This window comes from Trachemys scripta, chromosome 13 (assembly GCF_013100865.1).
Source record: "Trachemys scripta elegans isolate TJP31775 chromosome 13, CAS_Tse_1.0, whole genome shotgun sequence".
In the NCBI taxonomy this organism is placed as follows: Eukaryota; Metazoa; Chordata; order Testudines; family Emydidae; genus Trachemys; species Trachemys scripta.
This window is the reverse complement of record NC_048310.1, coordinates 36,886,663-36,909,381: the sequence shown is the minus strand read 5'-3', so window position 1 is coordinate 36,909,381 and position 22,719 is coordinate 36,886,663. Positions and strand designations below refer to the sequence as shown.

Here is a 22,719-nt window from a genome sequence, read left to right as displayed (position 1 = left end):
TCCATCTCCGTGGGGTGAAAACGCTGAAAACGAATCGTGACCATCTAAATGTCAATCCCGTGAACTATTTCACCGCTGAACAATTGAGCAGACGCATCCAGCTAGTGTGCTCCTCCTGCAATCCCAAACCACTTCCCATGTCTCCCTGAGTGCCACACAACTAAACTGCCTCCTCGCCAGCTTCCAAAACTCCAGCTTCCCCCTGAAGACTTCTATGAAGTGGCTACATATTGTCAGACGGATGACATAGTCTGGCATATCACAGTCCATTACGTTTCACCCACAGTGCTGGAGGCACCGTGTGATGGCAGGGAATTGATTCGGTGAGACGTGCTCAAATGATCCTCGCAGATGTGACACCCCCTGTGCTACAGAGCAAAGCAACCACCCTCTCCCCCACCCGCAGGCCCCCTGCCAAGCTGACCTCAGGGAAAGTTCCTTCCTGATCCCAGATCGGGTGATCAGGATGACGCTGAGCATGTGAGTAAGACTCACCAGCCAGGCATCTAAGGGCTTATCTACATGGCCCTGCAATTTGAACTCTGAAATCAAAGGTGCCTCGTTGGCACTAACGCAGTCCTGTTTCAAACAGGACATTTAGCTCGCACCTGCAGTGTCTACACAGGGCAGTTATAGCGCAGCACTTTAGTGAGCACTGCAATTCACCTCCTCCCGTAGTCCAGGGCCCAGGGCCCGAGTAGACAAGCCCTAAGAGAGTATTCTCTGTACCTGTCTCCAGCTGTGGGAAAGCTCTGCTGCTTCAGAGCCACACAAACTAACAAAAAAACCAACCAACCTCCGTCCCACCCCCCAAAAAAGAAGAACGTATCTGACCAACTGTGCATTGGGAGGGAAAACCCTTCCTGACCCCTGCACCTGACTGGCTGAAGCCCTGGAGCATGAGATTTGATTACAGCCATTGTTTTAATGCAGAGCTGCGAGAGTTATAAGCATATTGAGGGCAATGCAAGCAATCCTGTCCTCCCATGAGGACATGAAGGGAATGAATAGCGGGAACTCATGGATTCTCCGATTCCAAGGCCAAAAAGGACCCCCACCACCATCCAATCCCGCCCCCCGCCCCAATGCACAAGCTGTAGAACATCTCCCAGAAGCTGGATTAAAGCGTATCTTTTAGAAAGCTACCCAATCTCATTTTAAAGACGCCAAGCAATGGTGAGTCCATCACTCCCCCGGGAAGCTGTTCTAATGTTTAATCACCCTCAGTGCTAGGAAACTGTCGATTATTTCAAGGCTGAATTTGTCGAACGGAAGCTTCCAACAATTGACTCCTGTTATGTAAAACTGGAAGAAAAAACCAAACGCAAAACCCCACCACCGGAGATCTTCTCCACATGTAAATTCCTATTTACGTGGGGAGCAGCACAAAATAAATGGAACTTAATATCAAAAATAAGCAGGGGCTGATTGGATTATTTTTTTTAATTTTAATTCAATACAAATCTGAATTTGAAAAATTCAGATGAAGCTGCCATGGAATTTCAAGAGCTCCACAGACTGGAGAGGTCCTGAGCAACAATTGGGTGCAGTCCGCTGCAGAGTCCACGTGCCTTGACTTTAGACAGCTGAGATCGGAATGTGTGTGTTCAAACTACAGTGTCTAGCCCTATTTTATATACTATATATATATATATATATATATATATATATATATATATATATATATTTGTAAGTAGATACTGATACCTCATGGTTTGGAAGGGGTTTGGTTTCAGGTCTCTTTGCTTTTGTGTATATATGATATTTGTTTCTTTTGCTGCCAGAATGAGCTTTTGTATAAAGAAGGACAGTGATGGGCACGTGTTTGGAAGTTGGTCTTGAATTCTGAAAAGGATGCTTTAACTAGTATGCAGTGTTGTTGTAGCTGCGTCGGTCCCAGGATATTAGCGAGACACGGTGGGTTTATTGGACTCGGTTGGCAAGAGAGACAAGCTTTCGAGCTGACACAGAGCTCTTCTTCAGGTTAGTTAAGTCTCACAATTAGGGTACGTCCAGACTACCCGCCATATCGGCGGGTAGCGATTGATTTATTGGGGATCGATATATCGTGTCTCGTTAAGCCACGATATATCAATCCCTGAACGCGCTCCCCGTCGACTCCGGAGCTCCACTGGAGCGAGCGGCGGTAGCAGAGTCGACGGGGGAGCCGCAGCCGTCGATCCCACGCCATGTGGACCCAAGGTAAATTGATCTAAGATACTTTGACTTCAGCTATGCTATTCACGTAGCTGAAGTTGCGTATCTTAGATCGATTCCCCCCCCACCTCCCCCCGTGTAGACCAGCCCTTAGATTTAAGAGAGGGAAGCAGGATAATCCCTAACACGAGCAGATTTCCCCCCCACAAACCCTTTGATTGTTTTAAATTTTTAAAGGTTGGCAGTGTGGCCAACTCTCACAATTTTAACCTGAGTCTCACGCTATTTGGTGTGTTTCTTAGAGACCCACCTCACAGAATCATGTGACTATCTGACAATCTCAGCTTTTGTGTAAAAAAACAAATAGTACGTTTCTATCTTTCACTGTTGGGGGAAAAAAGATTGAAACTGTGACCCGAGTGCTCCCTAAAAGTTAAAAAGCAGACGGTAAATAAAAACCTCAAAATTATTTTAAAAAAAATCTTGTGATTTTTGAGCCAATCTCTTGATGTTTGTGGACCTGACTTGTGACTTATATGGCAATACTGCATTTGCTTAATTCGCTTGTAGGTTCTCTGGGGCAGGGACTTTTTACAGCGTGTTTTTAGGGATTGCTCACCATGCACCGTGTTTGTACCGCACTAGCCCAGCACAATGGGACCCCATTCTCGGTTTCTCTCTCAGTGCTATCATAATAAACATGATTAATAACAACATTTGCTTCACAATGTTTTGACCCCTATGCAGCTGTTGTGCATTAATGCCCAAACACCAGAAAGTGAAACGGACTAGAAACAGAACACGAAAGTAAGTCAAACAGCTTCAGAATCCCAGGCGCTCTTATTTATTCAATAATCACACATATGCTCTCATTAAAATGCATAAAAATATGTACAACAGTGAATGTTTCCAACCAATGAAAGAGGAAAATAAACTGGAGTAGAATCTCACCATGTCCAAATGTAGAAGTTACAGTGTTATCAATACAATGATAAAACAGGCAAAGAAATCTGTTTTTACAAGTGCTAAAATTTGTTTTTAGAGTTTTTGTTTTACTGAGTGGGTGCTAAAAGCACAGAACTTCTGCAATAGCTGTTTTTGAAGGTGACAAAACTGTGATCACAATTCAGTGCACAACGCTGGAAGAAACCAACTTGACTTTTAGGTTCCCAGCCTGAGTATCATCGATTTTCAGGCCAGAAGGGACCATTAGAATCAGCTAATCTGACCACCTAAACTTCTGGGAGGAGACCATGTAGGCAGAGAACAATTAATGTGTCCCACACATGTTCTCAGAAACCTGCTAAGGGCAGAACTCAAACTCACAGACGCTCCTTGGGTTCAGTAGCCACAGCAGGTCACCCGGAGTCACTCAGCTGCCGTTTGCTAGGCTGGCAGTTAGAAAAATCCTATTTTCACTTGTAAACGAAGTAAATTCCATCTGGAAACATGGAAAGGAGATACAACCCAGATCCACCAAAGCACGTGCTTAACTTTGAGCGCATGCTCAAGTCACACATGCTCAAGTGCCTTACTGAATTTGGATCTAACTATGGAAGCTCACTGGTGACTTTGGGCTCCCCTGCCCCATCCCTTTTCAGAGTATAACCACGCTGCAACCAAATGAGTCATAAAAATCAAAACCAAATATGCACCTTGGGAAACTTAACACTGATCTTTCAATAAAAACAATCACTCCCCATACTTCATGGAATAGTGGGAACCAGCAGGACATGTGCTCTTCACTTCTCAGCACTCGTCATTGCTAAAAAATGCTTCTTTTAATACAACAGAATGCAGCTCCCAATCCAAACCACGGCTGTAAACAAGTCGATAAATAAACCCATTTCATTTCAGAGATTAAATATTTACAGTACCAAACGTACAAGTCAGCCACATTGCAATGAATGGGTATAAATAAGGTGCTCCGCATGGCTCCCATCCTGCCACTGGATATGCATGGACAGTCCCTTTGACTACATGCTCACACAGATCAGATCGCAGGATTGGGCCCATGTAGCGATTGCAGCATTTCATCCAAGACCACGCAACTCCCCCTTCACCTCAAACAGGTTAGTGCAATTTCAAATAGAGGGCCCCATTTAGCATTCCAAGCCCAGTGAAACAGTTAAAGCAGTATGAAAATATCTTTCTCCTCCTGGAATAGCTTTCTCCTGCCCCCACCCTGAAATACCTCTCACACTATATTTACAATTTTGTTCTATGCCATTTTGCAGCCTCCAGACTTTGCTCATTATGAAACAGTTATTTTCTCATTGAAACTTGATCTTTACGCGATCAAAATGTGAAGATCGATCTTTGTTTGCTTGACAATAGGCTGATGTTCACACAGTAGCGCGCAGAATCAAAACAAAATGCCAAGCAGTCACCAGTTTGTTGTGAATATTTTGCCCAGCCTTAGAAATGATACTGGTCGGAGGGAAATATACACCATATTCAAACAACACATTGAAGAGTATTTGCAATAGGGTGTTAGGTTCTAGCTCCTCACACTGAGATGCAGAGTTCTTCTGACTCATCCTGGTATCAGGTGTTATGGTCCTGTATAAAGATACAGAGCTAGTCTTCTGACTCACCCGGACTGCCAGATCCAGTGGATCTTACTGGCTTCAAACCAGGAGTATAAAAGATTAAATCTCTCTTTGAGGTAGATGGGAACTAAGGCCAGGAACAGAGAGGTCTTACAGGGAGTAACATCAGAATAACCAAACTCAGGAGGAAGCTTAGTTTGAGGTTTATATAATAGAGTTACCTCTGTGTTCTAAGAGCAGGGCTAGAATGCCACATGCTTACAATATTTATTTTTAGAATTCTGCTTTCTCTGTTTCTCTAGGCTCCTTTTCAGTGCAATTCACCAGGATAGCAGTAGTGGTACCTGGCTTACCTACCCTACCAAATCAGCTCTTAGTCATTTAATGTTCTTCCTTTATTAAAAGAATGAGAAATGCAATCTTGCATCTTGCTTCGTAAGACTTTCTTCAATGTTCTTGGGTACTGGATTGTTCCAAAGCCTAAAACGACATCGCATGGGTTATTAGTGGTTCGAAATATCCCCAGATACCCTTCCTCCTTCCTGCTGGGGTGCAGTTCATAACTGTCTGCTCCTAATCCACAGGGGCTGATTGGTGAGGGAGGTCTGGGCCATTGGCACGCAGGCCCAGTGGTGAGAGGGGCCTGGGGGTACCACTGCTTCAGAGGCAGAGCTGCAGCTGGCGTTGGGCAGCACAACAGCTTTTTACCTGCCAGCTGGGGTGGGATGAGTTGTCTATCTTGGGGGAGAGATTTCTGATTCAAAAGACGAGGGTTTATTGTGGTATCAGAAGTGGGAGGAAGAGCTGACCTAATAAACCCACAGAAAAATATTCCAAAACATAACGAGAGGGAGAAAGCTGGGATGCGGTCATTCCTAGGTGTAGCAGGGAACAGCCAGTTACGCAGGCGTGCCCAGCATGATACAGCAGCAAAAGAGACCAATGCCGTTTGGACCAGCTTGTGCAAAGACAAAGACGGGGGGAATTAGGGGGGGGGGGGGGGGGGAGTGGAGGGAAGAGTCTCTCTCTATACAGCTCTGCTGTGACTGCACTTGGAATAACCGTGCTCCGTCCTGGGGGCCCCGTTACTAGGCGGATATTGTCAAATCGGAGGGAGTTCCAAGAACAGTAACAAGAATGATCACAGGGCTGGAGGGACTAGGGAAGAGGTTAAAGGGAGTTCAATACGTAGAGCTTGGCTAAGCAAGAACTCAAGCTGGGGGAAACAAAGGGGTCTCCAAGCATGGGAAGGATGTAGACACCAGGAGTGAAGATGGGTTGTTTGGGGGAGAACACAAGGGAGTACAACCGGGTGTAACAAGATGTAGAAAAATGGAAGGGAAAATGCAATACCAGGATACGCTTCCTGACAGTGAGATGTATGAAACTGTCTAATAGCCTCCCCAGGGGAGTGGTGGGAGTCCCATGGAAAACCAGAGCAACAGAAAATGCATGGTAAGGAGCAATCTCACACTGGGCGAAAGGATGGGCTAGATGGGACGTAGGCGGTGGTATTGTAGCTGTCTCGGTCCCAGGATATTAGAGATAAGGTGGGTGAGGTCATATCTTTTACTGAACCGACTTCTGTTGGTGAGAGAGACAAGCTTTCGAGCCACACAGAGCTCTTCTTCAGGTCTGGCCCAGCAGAAGTTGTTGCAGTAGAAGATATTACCTCACCCACCATGTCTCTCTGGATGGGAACTCCATCACTTATTGCTATGACTTCTTCTGAGAAGGGCGAGCTACTCTGCGGGGAATAGTCGGTCTGGGAAGCCCACAATGTTTTTAGGTCTGGGCCCAATTTAGTGTCCTAATCCACTCCAGCGAACCTAATGCTGACTGGCCAGTGGGGCGCCATCACCCTTACAGAAGTGCTACTGCCCCCAGACCCTGGTGCCACCTGAGATGCATGCTCACCGTATGACTTGAATTCCATAACACTTGGCGAGCTCCTCCGCTAGCTTTGTGGCACCCCGAGCTGCAATGCGGTTATTGTCCAGACTTTCAGAAAGGGAAAGAGAATGTGCAAATGGTTTTCAGAACAGGCTAGGAAAAGATCGGCTAAGCTTCTGCTATGTACCACAGGCTGCAATGCTCTGCGACACGGGTCAGGTTCAGAAGTTCTCCGTCCTCCTTTCCCTGTTTGCAAAAGCAAAGGGCACCGCGGCTGTTCACCATGGCCTGAGATTTGCTAGCATGGACCCCTGCATTTATGCAGAACCTCAGTGGATCCCACTCCAGGATCAGTGCCAAGGACTGTCAGGAACAGACCCCCTTGTTGCAAACATGGCCTTCTTGCTAGTGCCTGTGGGCTTGTCTCCACTGCAGCAGTTGGCTGGAGGGAAGTAGGCTCCATTTTGAAGTGTGGCGGCTCTCGCTGGAGTTACTGGACTCAAACTAGCCTAACTTGAGTGACAGTGACCACATATCAAAATACTGGGAGTTACACAGAGCGACCGGATTAGCAGCACACACTGACCGGATTAGCTGCTGATAGCTGGCGTGGTGGCATCCCCACTGCATCACTAGCTTAAAGCACCACTTGACTCTCGCTAGAGATTTTTGTGTGTGGATGGGAGTTGAGTTAGGGGTAACACTCAAGCTATAATTCCAGTTAACTGTGCTGTGAAGACAAGCCCTGAGTCACGGCCAGTGAAACTGAGCATGTAACAGCCTAAGGCTATGGCTACACTTGCAGATGTAGAGCGCCGCCCTCGGAGACCGCAGCAAGGAAAGCGCTGCCGTGTGTTCACACTGTCAGCTGCAAGCGCACTGGCGTGGCCACATTAACAGCTCTTGCGACGCCACAGAGAGCAGTGCATTGTGGTAGCCATCCCAGCGTGCAAGTGGCTGCAGCGTGCTTTCCAAATGGGGGGGAGGGTGGAGCGTGTTGTGTGTATGTGGGAGGAGAGACTGTGTTTTGGGGGCAGAGTGTGTCAGCATGCTGTCTTGTAAGTTCAGACAGTGGCGGGGGGAAACCCCAACATCAGCCCCCATCCCCCGCCTCCCTCTCTCACACACACACACGCACAAACGCCTGCCTCTGCAGCAGGAGCATTCCACAGTAACGGGTTGCTTTGTGTCCTGGCAGATAAGCAGCTGGCGGTCAGAAACGGAGCTTTGAAAGGGGATATCTGCATGCCTGCCGCCGAGTTCAAAACAATGACCAGAATGGCCACTTGACTTCAGGGAATTATGGGACGTTTCCGGAGGCCAATCACAGCGCAGTAATGCAACACGTCGTCCACCCTGACACCCGGGCGTTTCAGCCGGGGCGCAGCAAGCTTTATGCTTCTCATGGAAGTGGATTAACCAGGAGCGCTCCAGCGGCCGAGTCCAGGTGCTCTACGTGCCTTGCCAGTGTGGACACCTCAGGAGTTAGGGAACCCGGGGCTGATTTAATGCACTCTAACTTGCAAGTGTAGCCAAGGCCTTAGAAACCAACTAATGCTTCCTTGGCCCCAGATGAATGAAACAAACATTTAACAATGAAAAGTAAGTTTAACTACATCCATTTTATGGTGAAAAACCTCAAGAAAACTCCTTGTTGAGCCAAATCCTCTCTCTCTCTCTCTCTCCTTTCATCGTAACTTTGAATCTCACCTCGTAGTCAACAGATATTTCTTTAGTGAATATAATTACATGTTTACTTGCAGTGCATTATTGAGCTATTAGATGTCTTTCTGCACTGTGTAGAGTTCTAGGCATAGTTTGGTCCCTGGTAAACAAAGCAGACTAAGCAAGAACTCAAGCTGTGTGGAAGCCTATTTTCTCGTGTCTACAGTTTATAGCTATTTCCTTTAACAAATGTCTCCTATTTAATAAGGTCTGTGATTCCATATATGGAAATTCCCCTGGGGCAATACTTGATATTACCACGTCACACTCACTCTAGCATCCTCAGCCTTGCCATTTGTGGGAGAACCGTGGCCAGCTCCAGGGCACCTTCATCACCAAGACTGTTCCACGACAATCTAAATAGAACCAGAAACATCAACTGGTTGGTCACCTGAGGCAAATGAAAGCGTAAGCCCCAGAGATACAGCAGCAGCGCTTTGGTGCAGTCTCCATCACATACTAGCACAATGATTTTGGAGAGCCAAAGTCATAGAGTGAACCACAAGATTTTAGCAAGAGGAAGTGTTTATTTTGCTCTGACCCTAGGGGGAAACTTTCCCCATCACAGCCTCGGGAAGCTTTATTTCCCCCCTGCTTTCTACTCTTCCCCTTGAGGAACTACCTCATGGCCACAATATCTTCCTATGCAAGACAGGACTCCACAGAACTGAGTGGGGTGCTGCTCATTCTGCGGGCCAGCTGGCCCGGGGAGTGAGACTAATCAAGATTCGGGTCTCCTGTACATCAGCTCAGAACGGTAGAGCAAGGCAGCTCCTTGGTCTGTTCATGGTGTTAAACTGTCACAGCAGGCGGTAGCTAATGGGGCCCACAACAGCGCCCGTAAAATTCTCCGACCTGCCCTTTATTCTGAGCTCTGTATAACAGGATTTCATGTGACCTTTCAGAGGATGAGAGTTTTTGCTTTCTGGTTTGTCACCGAGGGAGTTTTTGTCCTGACTGGAAGGGGACAGGCTCAGACTCCAGCTGTCAGCACCCGCTGAGCAGGGGGACGTTCCAGATGGCGTAGCGGTGAGACTCTATGAAAATGGGGGGTTTGTTGCAGTAACTGCAACTGTTAGTCGACAACACAACTTTTTAGAATTGCTGCAGATTTCCGCACTGCCAGCCCTTGGATGCTGCCATCCCCGGCACAGACTAGCCCTTCTGCAACCGACTCCGTGCACTTGTGGCAGGAAACTGCAGCTCTTACGGGGGGCAGGGTATGCCACTGCTGCCTCTGGGGCAGGGGTGCCCAGTCCATGTGCCCCTGCCTGCTCCGGGTTGCAATGGCAATTCCCTCCTGGGGGGGGAGGAAGCAGGGCTGGCAGCAGGGCAGAGTTGTGGCTTTGGTGTGATTACACCATTTATTATAAAATCGGGACATTTTGCAGGATCGGGGCCTTATATTGTAACAATTTCCTGGCCATTTAGGGAATTCACAAATGTTACTCTGTTGCACCCCATGGCCACTCAGAGCTTCCTGGTGACAGAAGGGTTAGAACTCAGGACTGCCTGCTCCAAAACCAGAAACGGATAACACTGCAGCTAAAGGAGACTCTTCCTTACCCGCTAGCAGTATAGGGGCTGTGACACATAGCTGAGCAGTTCTGATTCCATCCAATGGAAGGCAGTGACACGCATACACACTAACCAGTTCAATACATATCACCTGAGTGATTATGAATGTAGAAAGTCAGCTGCGAGCCCCTGCTAGATGGTTAGGGAATTGTCGTAATGTACACTGTGCTCCCATTCTGATCTGGTAGTTTTTCATACCCACTTTACAACGGGGCAGGGCAGCAGCAATCCAGACCAGTAACCTGCTTCTCTCGCTCTCACATGAGATGCCATGATGCCGGCAGTAAGGGGCATCCGTTAAAGAGGAAGGTGTGGGTTTCATTTCCACTGACCTGCAATTTCCATTCAGGTTTCAATAAGATACCACGAGAGCTAGACAGGAATGAATGTGCACAGTAACCAGAAGACAGGAAGGTGCTAACTAGTGTGAAATGGATATTCGGGCCCCGAGGCGAGATATATACCCACGCCCTGCACTCACATGATCTCTTCAATGACGGGACAACGACTGAAGCCAAGGGCAAGATGTTTGGAAACGCCATCGCTGATTCCACACAGTTTCAGTCTAAAGGGAAGCAGGATTTGGAAACACAAATGGAATTGCTGGTCCACACGGCCGGCAGGCAGTTTATCGCAGGAAATGTCAGGGACTCCGTTTGCCCGTCTGGAATCCCCTTGGGAACATCTACGCCATGTTTCACAACCCGTGGCAGCACACCTCGGAGCCCGGCTCTACGGACTCCGGCTCGTGCTGCTGCACTGAAAACAGCTGTGTAGACACTGCGGTGAGGGCAGCGAAACCTACCCCACCCCTAGGCTTCGGAAACCGAGCTCCAGCCCGAGTGTCTACACAGCTGTTAGAGGCCCCACTCTTTGGGTCTGAGAGAGGCAGGGAAAGTGCCTGTATTCCGCCATTGTGCTCGCTCATCAATCCATGGGGCTGCCTGAGGCCAATTCTCCCCTCAGTTTAAATTAGAGCAGCCACAGACCACACCCCCTGGGCCAGCTGGTGTCGATGGGCATAGGTCCACTGAAGTCAACACCAGCGGAGAATCAAGCCCTGCTGGCTGGGTCACCGCTGAAATCTTGTTCAGAGAACCACCGATCCACTGTGCCTCACGCAATTGGACTTACTCAATCTTCCTGAGCCGGGTGAATCGTGGAAGCCCCTCTGACAGGGTGCGGATGGCGCCTTCCCCAAAGCTGTTCTCTGACAAACTGCAAGGACAGTCAGAACACACTGAGTGGCTGTAAGAAGCTGTGATCAGAAAAGTGACACTGAGCTGCTAACGCTGGCAAAAAGCAACCCCATTCCTTAACAAACAGTAGTGCTGAGGTGAGGGCTTGAGAAGAGGAAAGATGGTCAGTGGCTAGCTTGGGACTCGGGAACCCGAGGTTCAATTCCTGGCTCTGCCACAAACTTCCTGTGTGACCTTGAGCAAGTCACTTAACCTCCCTGTGCCTCAGTTCCCCATCTGTACAATGGGAACAATAGCATTGCCCTGCCTCACTGCATGTTGTAAAGGTAAATGCATTAAAGACTGAGAAAGGGGCCATGTCAGCACCTAAGATAGAGAGATGTTGCTTTGTAAAACACACCCGGGATCAATGGTTCACTCTGCCGTCATTTAACCTAGAGGTTGCTGATGAAATAAGCCAGGGCGTGGCATCAGGGCAATTTCATTTGCCTCGAATTTCATGTCCCTGTCAGTTTTATTTCGGAAAATTATTTACTTCAGATGTAAAGCATCACGACCTAGAGGTTTCAGAAGGAGTCCTTTATACTGAAAGAAAGGCATCCCAAAGCTGTCTGATTATTTTACGTGTTACCTCCTGTCACACACAGCATCCCACATTTGGGCCTAGGCTGGCTGGCGGAAGGTGATGCTAAGAGAGCAATATCCTGATACCAGTGTCGCAAAGAGGGAATATGCAGGGAAGGTCTCCCTGAACACGCTCTGTAAGTCAGTGCACGAAGCAGGATTGACCTACAGGCTCTGTGCATTTGCACAGGGGCTTTAAACTCCATGGGTGAAATCCAGGGCTCAGTGAAAGCAAGTGGAGTTTTGCCATTGATTTCAACGAGGCCAGGATTTCACCTACATAGTTGTAAATTCTACACGTAACTGTGTACTACTGTTTGTACGCTAAGTGTATATCTACACTACCCCCCCGGATCGTCGGGGAGTGATCAATCTATCGGGGATCGATTTATCGCGTCTAGTGTAGATGTGATAAATCGATCCCCAAGCGCTCTCCCGTCGACTCCGGTACTCCAGCTCGGCGAGAGGCACAAGCGGAGTTGACGGGGGAGCGGCAGCAGTCGACTCAGTGCCGGGAAGACACTGCAGTAAGTAGACCTAAATACGTCGACTTCAGCTACGCTATTCTAGTAACTGAAGTTGCGTATCTTAGGTTGATCCCCCACCCTAGTGTAGACCAGGGCTTAGTTTTACAGGGAAGCCAATATATAATCCAGACCGACAGGCAGAGGTACACCGAGTCCTACTTCTTAACACGTCCCTATTAATTCCCAACAGCACCTACCTTATCTCTTCTAGCTGCTGGCATTCAACCAGGCCTTTGGCCAGCGGTGTTCCTCCAAGTGAACCAATGTTATTGGACTGCAGACTGGTGAGAGAAGAAATTCAGACACAAACTTTTCAGAAGAAAACTGGAACAAATCCTTGTATATGCGACTTCCTGTCAAAGAAACAGCTGCTTTTCCAGAACTGATTCAACCGGAATCCCTATCTTTGACATTTGCACCCTTCTTTATGAGACCTTGAGAACAGCGACAAACCAGTGATCGGAATGTGGCTAGCAATTTGTACTCTATCGAGCCACTCCAATGTACCTTTGTTCACCTCAGTGCATGTGGAGGGTGAAATCTTGACCCCACTAAAGTCAAACCAAAACTCCCAGTTGACTTAAACGGGGCTAAAATTTCACAGGTAATCCCCCCTTGCTTTTCACACGCGACGCTCATTCACAAAGCAGCTGTAGTTAAACAGGGAGATTTAGCGCTACATTAATAAATGATGGACAAAGATCGGCCAGTCACCATAAGAGGCAACGCCCCCAGGAAATTAAAAGCTGCATGGCACAGCGTATTTGACCTGTACCCATGGCAGGGGGGAGTTTGGTCTAAGATAGTAGAGAGAAAAATTAGGGTCGTTTAACTGTTTTGCTGCTGTGGGAGAGCAGGGCAGTGTTCTATTGATTAGAGGCTTGGCAAGACTTCCACCTGAGGATTAAGAACTTAGCACTACTCAGTTTAGAGAAGAGACAAATAAGAGGTGAGAAAATAATGACGGGCCAGATGGATGCGCCTATTTACCCTCTCGTCAGATGAGAACAAGAGGACACCCAACAGCATTAATATGTAACATATTCAGAACTGATTAAAGGAAGTCTTTTATACATTTCCTAACTAATCTGTGGAACTGATTGCCACAAGGTATTTACCGAGGCCAAGAGCTTAGTGGGAATGAGGAAAAGTTTTTATGATGGAATGACACTACTGTAAAGACATATGGCAATAAATAGTAGTCAAACTGTGTTAGGAAGCATTGGAAGCAGGTAGGTAATGAAACCTGGTCTTGGCAAGTCTTTGTTCACTTCATGCATTTTAGATTTGTTTAACCATGTCCCCGATTCATTGTTCTCCTGCTTCCATTTTCAGTCTCTTTTTTATCAGTCCCAGGATTTCCGGGGTGCCCTGCCTCTTGGAATGTGAGTACAGAAGTGGAAGCAAGCACTTACTGAAGGATCTTCAAGTGGCACATGCTAGGCAGAGAGAGGGAGAGTCTCGCTGCCGTCTTGTCTCCGACATGGTTCCTGGCTAATCTGAAAACAATATGAAACATTATTTATGACGAACTAACAGGCCTAATTCCCCACTCCCACCCATGTCAGTGTGTCTCCTGTTAATGTTAAGAGGAGCTGCACATGCTGAGGGTAGAACATAAATGTCCTTACTTAACCCTTTGGAGACTGAATATTCCTACAGACTGAAATAATAGTTATGCTTCATAATCCAGTCATTAAACAGTCAATTAAAGCATGGTGTAATTACCTTGTGGTTATATTTCCTGATACCACTGCAATTACCACTAAGTCATACAACCAATAGGTGAATTAAATAATTCAAATACTTGTTATTTCCTTTTTATCGACATAGAGATTAGGCCCCATTCCTTCAATCCAGACTGCAGGGTCGGAACTCAGTCAGGATCTTCTGCTACTTGAGCTGAAGGAGAAACTCCATCAGCTCCCAGCAGTAGTAGGCTGCTTTCCTCGATGTGCACTAGCCACTTGATGGGGACGCGACACAGGTGTGTTATGCCACCAGCACCCATGTGGCGTCCTGTTGACTCAACTGACTCACATGCGCCGTGAGCTGACTGCATGGTATGACGGGGGCTTTATGCTGTAATTATATTTTTTGATGCATGAGCTTAGTCCCATATCCTATAATCTGGAGGCTAACTGGGTGGGTTATACATTTTAACTGCAACAGAAATAATTTCCCCCACTCTGGTTAAAGATTTTTATTATTTTATAGGATATCGACACTTCTCTTCTGCAAACTAATAGGGAGTTAGATGAACAGTAATAAATTCAGCGATGGTCCTCGGCTAACAAAATCTCAAATCAGCCCCAACCCCCATTTTTAATATAGTAATAATTATACAGCTTTCATATTTATTTCGTAGGTAACATACACATCAAGCAGATGTGTGGCACACTCTAGGCCAAGGGTGGGCAAAGCTTTTGGCCTGCGGGCCACATCTGGATATAGAAATTGTACGGTGGGCCACGAATGCTCACGAAATTGATGGTTGGGTGCAGCGGGTGCCCTGGGCTGGGACTGAGGGGTTCGGAGGACGGGAGGGGATTGGGACTGGGGCAACGGGGGGTTGAGGGCTCTGGCTGAGGGTGCAGGCTCTGCGGTGGGGTTGGGGATGCAGGGTTTGGGGTGCAGGAGGGTGCTCTGGGCTAGGATTGAGGGGTTCAGAGGACAGGAGGGGGATCAGGGCTGGACAGGGGGTTGGGGTACAGGGGGGGCTCAGGGGTGCAGGCTCCAGGCAGTCCCGCCCCTGCAGCTCCCGGAAGCAGCAGCATGCCCCCCTCTGGCTCCTACGTGGAGGCATGGCACTAGCCAGGTGGCTCTGCATGCTGCCCCATCTGCAGGGGCCGCCCCTACAGCTCCCATAGTTCCCGGCCAATGGGAGCTGCAGGGAGGGGGGGCGGCGCTTGGGGCAGGGACAGCGTGTGGAGCCCCCTGGCTGCCCCTGCGTGTAGGAGCTGGAGCTGGAGGGGGGACATGCCGCTGCTTCCGGGAGCTGGGTGGAAAGCCTCCAACCCTGTTCCCCAGCTGGAGTGGGGAAAGCCCCCAACCCTGCTCCCCGGCAGGAGCTCAAGGGCCGGATTAAAAGTTCTGACGGGCTGGACGCGGTCCATAGGCTATAGTTTGCCCACCTCTGCTCTAGGCCCTGTGTTTCTGAAATCCTAGCTATGATTCTGTACAAGGCACAGGCTTGGGCTCCACTCCATTAACAGAGTCTGTACAACCCATTGATTCCACTGGGGAGAGCAGATGTGACACCTCAGAACTTTCTACAAACCAGTGTGAATGTGGGACTCACAGTAACTCCTCGACATGCCTGCAGCGAGCCAGAGCCTCCACCAGCAACTCCCCTCCAGCTGGGCCAATGCTGTTCGACGACAGGCTACAATACACATGGAAACAGGCAGAGTCTGTCAATGGCTGAAAGGAGCCAGGATATACCAGATACAAATTAAGCCGTGGCATGAATGGCGCTTTCGCCGCAGATTGTTTCATGGCTGAGTGGCGTGACAGGGAGCGCAGGGCATCATAATAACGAGCTACCACTGAAGCAGGCCCGGAGATGCCAATCCAAAAGTTTGTCAAGAGACACACACGTCTCTCCATCAAATAGCTTGGAAGAGAAAGGCTTTCTAATGCATTAGGTTAGACCATCAGAGCACTGGCTGCTTTTTCTCTCAGCGGGTGACCCCATCATGGCCTAAGATTTGGGGTGAATTTTCTTACCAGCTGAAACTGGCCAGAAAGAGAAATTTCTCCATTTCCCCCCTCCCACACTTTTGTTAGGAAATAAATGTAGCGGTGATGGGACGTGCTGAGGCTGAAACCCTCCATGTAGCTACAGAACAGGTACACCTCTACCCCGATATAACGCGACCCGATATAACACGAATTCGGATATAACGCGGTAAAGCAGCGGTCCGGGGGGGGCGGGGCTGCGCACTCCGGCAGATCAAAGCAAGTTCGATATAACACGGTTTCACCTATAACGCGGTACGATTTTTTGGCTCCCGAGGACAACGTTATCGGGGTAGAGGTGTAATGCATGGGCTAGAGAAGTGTACAACTATCCTATCAGGCCAACACACCAAGGCATTCACTCCCTGCGGCATAGCCAACCGTTGGCCTCCAGGTCTCCAATAACGGGAGAGACTTGTGCTGCCCAGGCAGGACATGGCAGCAACCTTCAGTCACAAAACCAATTGCAGTCAATATGGGAGCCTTCCCAGTACCTTCTATGCAGGTCTAATAAAATCAGACATGAACATTCCCCCCAACCTGAGCTCTAACTCTAATTAATCCCATTATTCAACCCGAAATATAAAGCGACTCACTCGACTCTCTTTAGATTTTGCAATTCCGGCAGGAGCATGGCTATTTTTTCCAGACCAGCATGTTCAATCTTGTTATGGCTTAAACTTTAAAGGGAAAAAAAAGCCACATTATGAAAGAAAACGCTGAGTTTCCCACTGAGCGCAATGTCTTGTTTAACAGCCCTGATCTGCTGGAGGGAACCACAATTGGTTCACTAGTCACAGCTGAATGAACTTCAAACGTCAAAAAGGGGTTTGTTTTCACTGCGTCTTGTGTTAGAGAAGGGACAGGGCTTGGTTGCAATGAAGAAAACTAACAACAAGAAAAGGGCCTGAGACTGGATCTAGATTTAAACGTTTCCAGATCTTGGGAGCACTGGGACCCGTTCTCAGCGACAGCTACAATACACAGCTCCCGAGTCAAAATTTGACAGAGGGGGTTCAAACTTGGCGTTTCGGTTGAACCCATTATATGTCGTTACATGTGCCAGCGCCTCAGCTCGAATCAGACCAAAACTTGCTCAGATTTTGCATCTGACGTTTTGGTTTGATCCCATCTCTAATTCAAGCAGCCCAGACACTAGAGCATAAGCAACCCCCATAAAACTTGCTTCTTTCATATAACGGCACCTAAGAACACCCCCTGACTTGAGCTCTATAATCCATCCCCATCACTGGCAGAGAGATTACAAGAAAGGAGGAACCCACTTGATTTCTTCCATATGAGGAGCATTCGTCAGAGCTTCGGCCAGGTGGGAGCAGCCTTCACTACCGACATTGTTATTGTTCAAGCTGGAAAGAATATTCACAAAATACCACACATTAGACTGTTATTCAGTGGCATGGCTTTCTGGATAGAGGATGAATTTCACCGCTGTGCAGAGGGTCAGCACACGGCCTGTGGGCCATCTGAGTCCCACTTAAGGCTTCAAGAACAGAGATATAAATGGAATGCAAGTGGCGCATTGGTGTTGGAATTCAAAAAGAAAAAATAAATCTATGCAATGCATCGCTCGGCTTGAAAACAATATGCTACCATCAACCTCTGAAACAGCTGCATGTATCCACGGTAACCACTGAACAGTCTACTTAACAGTGAAATGATCAACTCCGTGGTTTCCTGTAACATAACTGTAATGACAGGTTTCAGAGTAGCAGCCGTGTTAGTCTGTATCCGCAAAAAGAACAGGAGTACTTGTGGCACCTTAGAGACTAACAAATTTATTACAGCATAAGCATATGCATCCGAAGAAGTGGGCTGTAGCCCACGAAAGCTTATGCTCTAATAAATTTGTTAGTCTCTAAGGTGCCATAAGTACTCCTGTTCTTATAACTGTAATGCTATCGCTACTGGAGATTCTGATGGGTGTGCAAGTGAAAGACCCCCCGTGCTCCCGCAAAGCAGGAAATTATGATCTTGGCTACAAGTTTGTCTATTAACTGGACTTACATGGGAGTTTTTTTGGGCTCACTGGGTGCATGTGAATTTTTACGGGTGCATCTGTTGTGCTCAGCTTTGCAAGTCTGCCCCTGAGTGTTTCCTCTTCTCAGTGTATTTGCTGCGAAGAGGAGGATGGACACTTTTTTAAATTTTAAATATTTTTTAAAATGCTACTTCATCATTACTTAGTCAATAAAAGTAGGGACTACCAAAAATACCAGAATAATGACGCAAATAGTGCAGCGGCTGCTAGCGTCACTGCAGAATTGTAGAACAGTGCAGCACCTTTGTGCTAAGATAGTTATCTCTTTAGGTTAGTATTTATCTGACCCCCTCACTGCATTATTCCAGGATAGACTGGTGGCAGAGTTTTGGTTAGGCCCAAAGCAATGTTTGACAGCACGGGAAGGATTCAGACTGCAGTACCCAAGTGACTCAGACATTAACAAACTTATCCTCAAAACAAACGTGTGAAGTAGGGAGGGGATTATTACCCCTATTGCACAGAGGTGAAACTGAGGCACAGACCTGCTCAAGGTCACACAGCGTGAGTGGCAGAGCTGGAGAAATGAACCTCCATCTCCTGAGACCCCAACCAGGGCCATGTACACAGGCCCAGCTTTCCTTGCTGCTATGATAGCAAGCCTGTCTACAAGGCGGTCAGACATACTCACGATGGAAACTTTCCTTCTTGAGTCTAGCACAGTGCATAGACCGTACACAGATTCCTTAGGGCTAAATCTGCTCTCCAGAGACTACGTAATAGCTAAGCTAGGCATCAATGTGAGATGCTCAGGGAATGAATCACAAAAGTTCCTTCTCTCACTAGTGTCTCTATGGCCCTGCTAACACTACAGTATATGAAGGCCTGCGCAGACATACTTACAGGAGTCTTTTCAGTAAAGGCATTTTGTGAAGTCCTGGCACCAGCATGAGAATGGCCGTGTCATCGAGTCCCAGGGAGCCGAGGCTAAGAGGCAAATGGTCACAGGAATGAGTGTGCATAGATCTAAACGGAGAGTTCACAGACCGTGACCAATTTGCTAGGCAGGAGCTGTCAAAGCAATGGGAGGCTGATGGAGGCCAGCGTCCGAGCTCTCTATGGAAGCCGTGTCGTTATGTTGATCCCACAGGGTTAGCAAAGGGAAGCCTCTTAACTGTCATGTAAACGTTTTGCAGCCCTGTGTCCTCCGCAGTGTGGGGCTGCTGAGGAGATTGCAATGGGAAATACTCTTTTCTGGTGTTACAAAGACCCCACCCCACTGACGTCAATGGGAGTTTTGCCATTGACTTCAATGGGCGCGGGATGAGGCCAAAGGTGCATAAAACACATACACAGCATGAGAGGCAAGTTCTTCATTCCCTTTCAGCCAAAACTGTCCCCAGGAGACCTGGAGAAAGGAAGAGCTGCCTCTCTGAGACCTCAAGCAATTACAAAGGCTAAGAATTGCAGGATCATTATTAACAGAGACGGGTAGAAATGTTTCAGACGTAAGAATTCTTCATTTTTGCTTCAAAACCCAAAATATCGTGAAAGCATGTTGAGAATCCCCCCATCTGCCAATACATTCATTTCTCAATGGAAATTTATGATGGGAAAGTTTATTGCTCTTCTATGGGTTGTTTTGTTTGTTTGTTTGTTTTTTGCATTCCAGATTTTGACTGGACAGCTTAGTCACATGATGAGATTCCCACCTCCTCCCCAAAATGAAAATGTTCATTTGAGGATATTACCAATTTTTAAAGCAAATAAAAATTTGATAATGGGAAAATAACAGACATCCTTATATCAGGGGTCACATCGCTTTTGTAACAGGTGGTTACTATTTTGGGAATTTGAACAAAATACACTGATAATGATTAAAGGCCGGCCAATCACAACTAGGTCTCTTTTGCAGGTAACAAATACAGGTTATAAATAAGATTTATTAATACCTGTATGGAAAGTTAATGTATGTTAATAACAATAAAATTGTAAAAAACCTAGTGAGATTTCCAATAACTGCTAAAACATCTTCTTTTAAATTGCACATCCTGTTATTTCACTGATGGCCACAACACTGGGTTTCAGTGGAAAATTAGGAAATAAAATAAGTCAGTCCTTCTAAAAACCATCGGAATTAAAATGTTTTAGAAATTCTTTTAATTTTCTTTTACCTGCTCTCATTATAAAAGGTGTTGATTTTTCAGGGTTCTTTATAAGAACCAAATAAAATAAGCAGGCTCAAGACACTAACAATTCTGCAACTTTTCGCCTGTAAGATCTTTGGGGCAAGGATGCTGTTTTCTAAGGGTGATGCCTCCGCAGTGATATGAATGATAAAATAACTGACTTTACGATCTTTAGGTTGCAACACTCATGACTAGAGCTGAGCAAAATTCTTTGCAATAGTTTATTCCTCAAAAAATGTAGTTTTGGGTCGACAACTTTACATTTCTACTTTTTCAAAAGGAAACATTCTGACTTTTCGTTTCAAAACAATGTTTCATTTAGAAATTTAGTTAGATTTATTTTAAAAAACAAAACAAAAAAGGATAAAAACACCCAAAAACAAAATAAAAAAAAAACTGACAAATTAGTTTCAGGTCAAAGATGTTTTGTTTGACCAGAAACAATTTTTTTTCTGGATTTTTTCAGTTCAGTCACAGAACCAAAAACTCAGTTCTTCTCCTGGCATTTCTCAGGACCATTGTGTCTTGGTCTAGTGTTAGGTCTTGGTCTGGATGGCTTCCTATGGCTGGCACTCCAAAACAGGAGAAGTCAGAGGTGTACCATGGGTGGTTGTAAAGCAAGGCATAAAAGTGCTTCTGTAAATGCCATCTGCTGCCACTAGAAGGTGCTACCTTCCTGGATGTGGTGTATCTTCTAACACTGCAATGTGGTTCCTGAAATTACTGCCTTTCTGCAGTGGGACACGGGTGTTCACACATACTGCAGAGGTACTGAGGATAGCAAAGCACTTGGCTTGTACACAGAACCCTGCTCTCCCTGCCCTAATCACACATTACTAATCCTGTTCTGCCCATCCTTAGTTGCAAATACTAAGGAATTCATACTTCTCCCCCAGCTGATGTCTACCAGCCATCAGTGTAGTTACACTCATCCATGACACACAGCTTGTAAGTAACTGCAGTTTAATCATAAAATATAGACTGGCCTAACAGGGTCTACATAGCACCAGGACTATAAACTTACTTAAGTTCTTCCATAGCATGGCATTGCTGCAACCCCGCAACCAGGTGTCCCATTCCGCTTGGCGTAACACTGCTGGACGTCAACCTGAAAAACCAGTAGCAGCACCGAATGAGAATGACTTCCATTCAGGCCGTCCAACAAGACAGGAGATATAGGAATCACTTCCCTCACCACTGATGTGCAGCTGCTTCTGGGGTGGAATGCAGAAGCTTTTTCTCAGCATAAAACACAACCGGGAAGTTGGGAAGTGTTAACACCAATTGGTACCCACATACTAAAATGCTGAGAGCCTGATATTTCCAAATAGAACCACAGAGGGGAAATTAGATCACCAGAATGTAAATGGCCAGGGTCCCAGGGCTGGGACCCTGGGTTTGGATTTATACCCAAACATGACAGCTCGGCACTCATTTCTCCCTCTTGCAAAAAATGGCAAAAGGTCTTTAGAAACCATACATGAACATGGGATCTTGGATTTATACCCAAACATGACAGCTCTGCACTCGTTTCTCCCCCTGTTAATCTTGAATCTTTTCAGAATTAGGGGTCTGCCTAAAAGGAAGGACCCCTCGGGGCTAAGCTTGTGGCACATGAAGAGCCAAAACAAACGAGAAGAGAACGTTTTTGTGATTTCCTGCTCCATTTTACAGACCCAAGAGAACTGGAGAGTCCAAAATGTTGGGTGCTGATCTGTACCGACTCGGACTCTCTGCAAGTTCCGCCAACAGCAACAGTGAACGAGTCCCAAAAGACTGTATTGTGCAAAGATACAGTCTATGGGCCTGATTCTCATTTAGCTACAGCCATTTGACACCACTCTGGGAGTATAAAGGGGCCTTAAAGTGAGAATAGATTATATTTACACCCTTACGCCCCCTTTACTGACTGGAGGAGGATAAAATGGCCACAGTGTACATGAGAATCAGGCCCTCTGTCTTTATATGTTTTTACTTAAAGAAAGGGGGCAGGACGTGATAATTTCTCTGAAGTCTTGCACCATGACTAAATGCTCAAGTGCCCCATTCCAACAATTCACAGAAGAACATTCTAGAACATATGCCATGTTAACACGCAGATATGCGAAAGTTGCAACGTTCACGTCTGAATTCCAATTTCCCCACCCAATGGGGCTGCGGTTTGGTCCGTTACAAAGTCAGGGGTCAGCTATGGAGTTTTGATTAAGGTTACCATACGTCCTCTTTTTCCCGGACATGTCCGGCTTTTCGGCAGTCAAACCCCCGTCCGGGGGGAATTGCCAAAAAGCCGAACATGTCCAGGAAAATGGCGGCTCTGCTCCTCCCCGACTCTTCGGCTCTGTTTAAGAGCCGGGCTGCCCGAACGCTACCGGCTTCGGGCAGCCCCGTGCCTCCAGACCCTGCGCCGCCGGAGCCTGGGAGGGGAAGTGCCCGGCTGGGGGCGCAGGGTCCGGAGGCATAGGGGCTGCCCAAAGCCCGAGCACTACCGGCTTCACGGTTTGCCGGGCAGCCTCCAGACCCTGCGCCCCCGGCTGG

At 47.1% G+C, this 22,719-nt stretch overlaps 1 protein-coding gene across 4 annotated transcripts in view; it reads right to left on the bottom strand.

Annotated features, from left to right (window-relative positions):
- Positions 1-2,992: 2,992 nt before the first annotated feature.
- The window catches only part of NLRC5 (NLR family CARD domain containing 5), an 85,007-nt gene continuing 65,280 nt past the window's right edge, over positions 2,993-22,719 (bottom strand). For 3 of the 4 annotated variants that reach the window (XM_034788707.1, XM_034788709.1, XM_034788708.1), the window contains 12 exons: positions 21,209-21,292; positions 18,899-18,982; positions 17,280-17,363; positions 16,593-16,676; positions 15,557-15,640; positions 13,671-13,754; positions 12,453-12,536; positions 11,040-11,123; positions 10,387-10,470; positions 8,600-8,683; positions 6,627-6,710; positions 2,993-5,189 (listed from right to left, as the gene is read on the bottom strand). In XM_034788707.1, the coding sequence (XP_034644598.1) occupies positions 5,108-5,189; positions 6,627-6,710; positions 8,600-8,683; positions 10,387-10,470; positions 11,040-11,123; positions 12,453-12,536; positions 13,671-13,754; positions 15,557-15,640; positions 16,593-16,676; positions 17,280-17,363; positions 18,899-18,982; positions 21,209-21,292 (1,006 nt within the window). In that variant the 3' untranslated portion in view covers positions 2,993-5,107. Of the gene's footprint in view, positions 5,190-6,626; positions 6,711-8,599; positions 8,684-10,386; positions 10,471-11,039; positions 11,124-12,452; positions 12,537-13,670; positions 13,755-15,556; positions 15,641-16,592; positions 16,677-17,279; positions 17,364-18,023; positions 18,131-18,898; positions 18,983-21,208; positions 21,293-22,719 lie in introns of those variants that run through there. The other variant, XM_034788710.1, reaches the window with a different exon arrangement.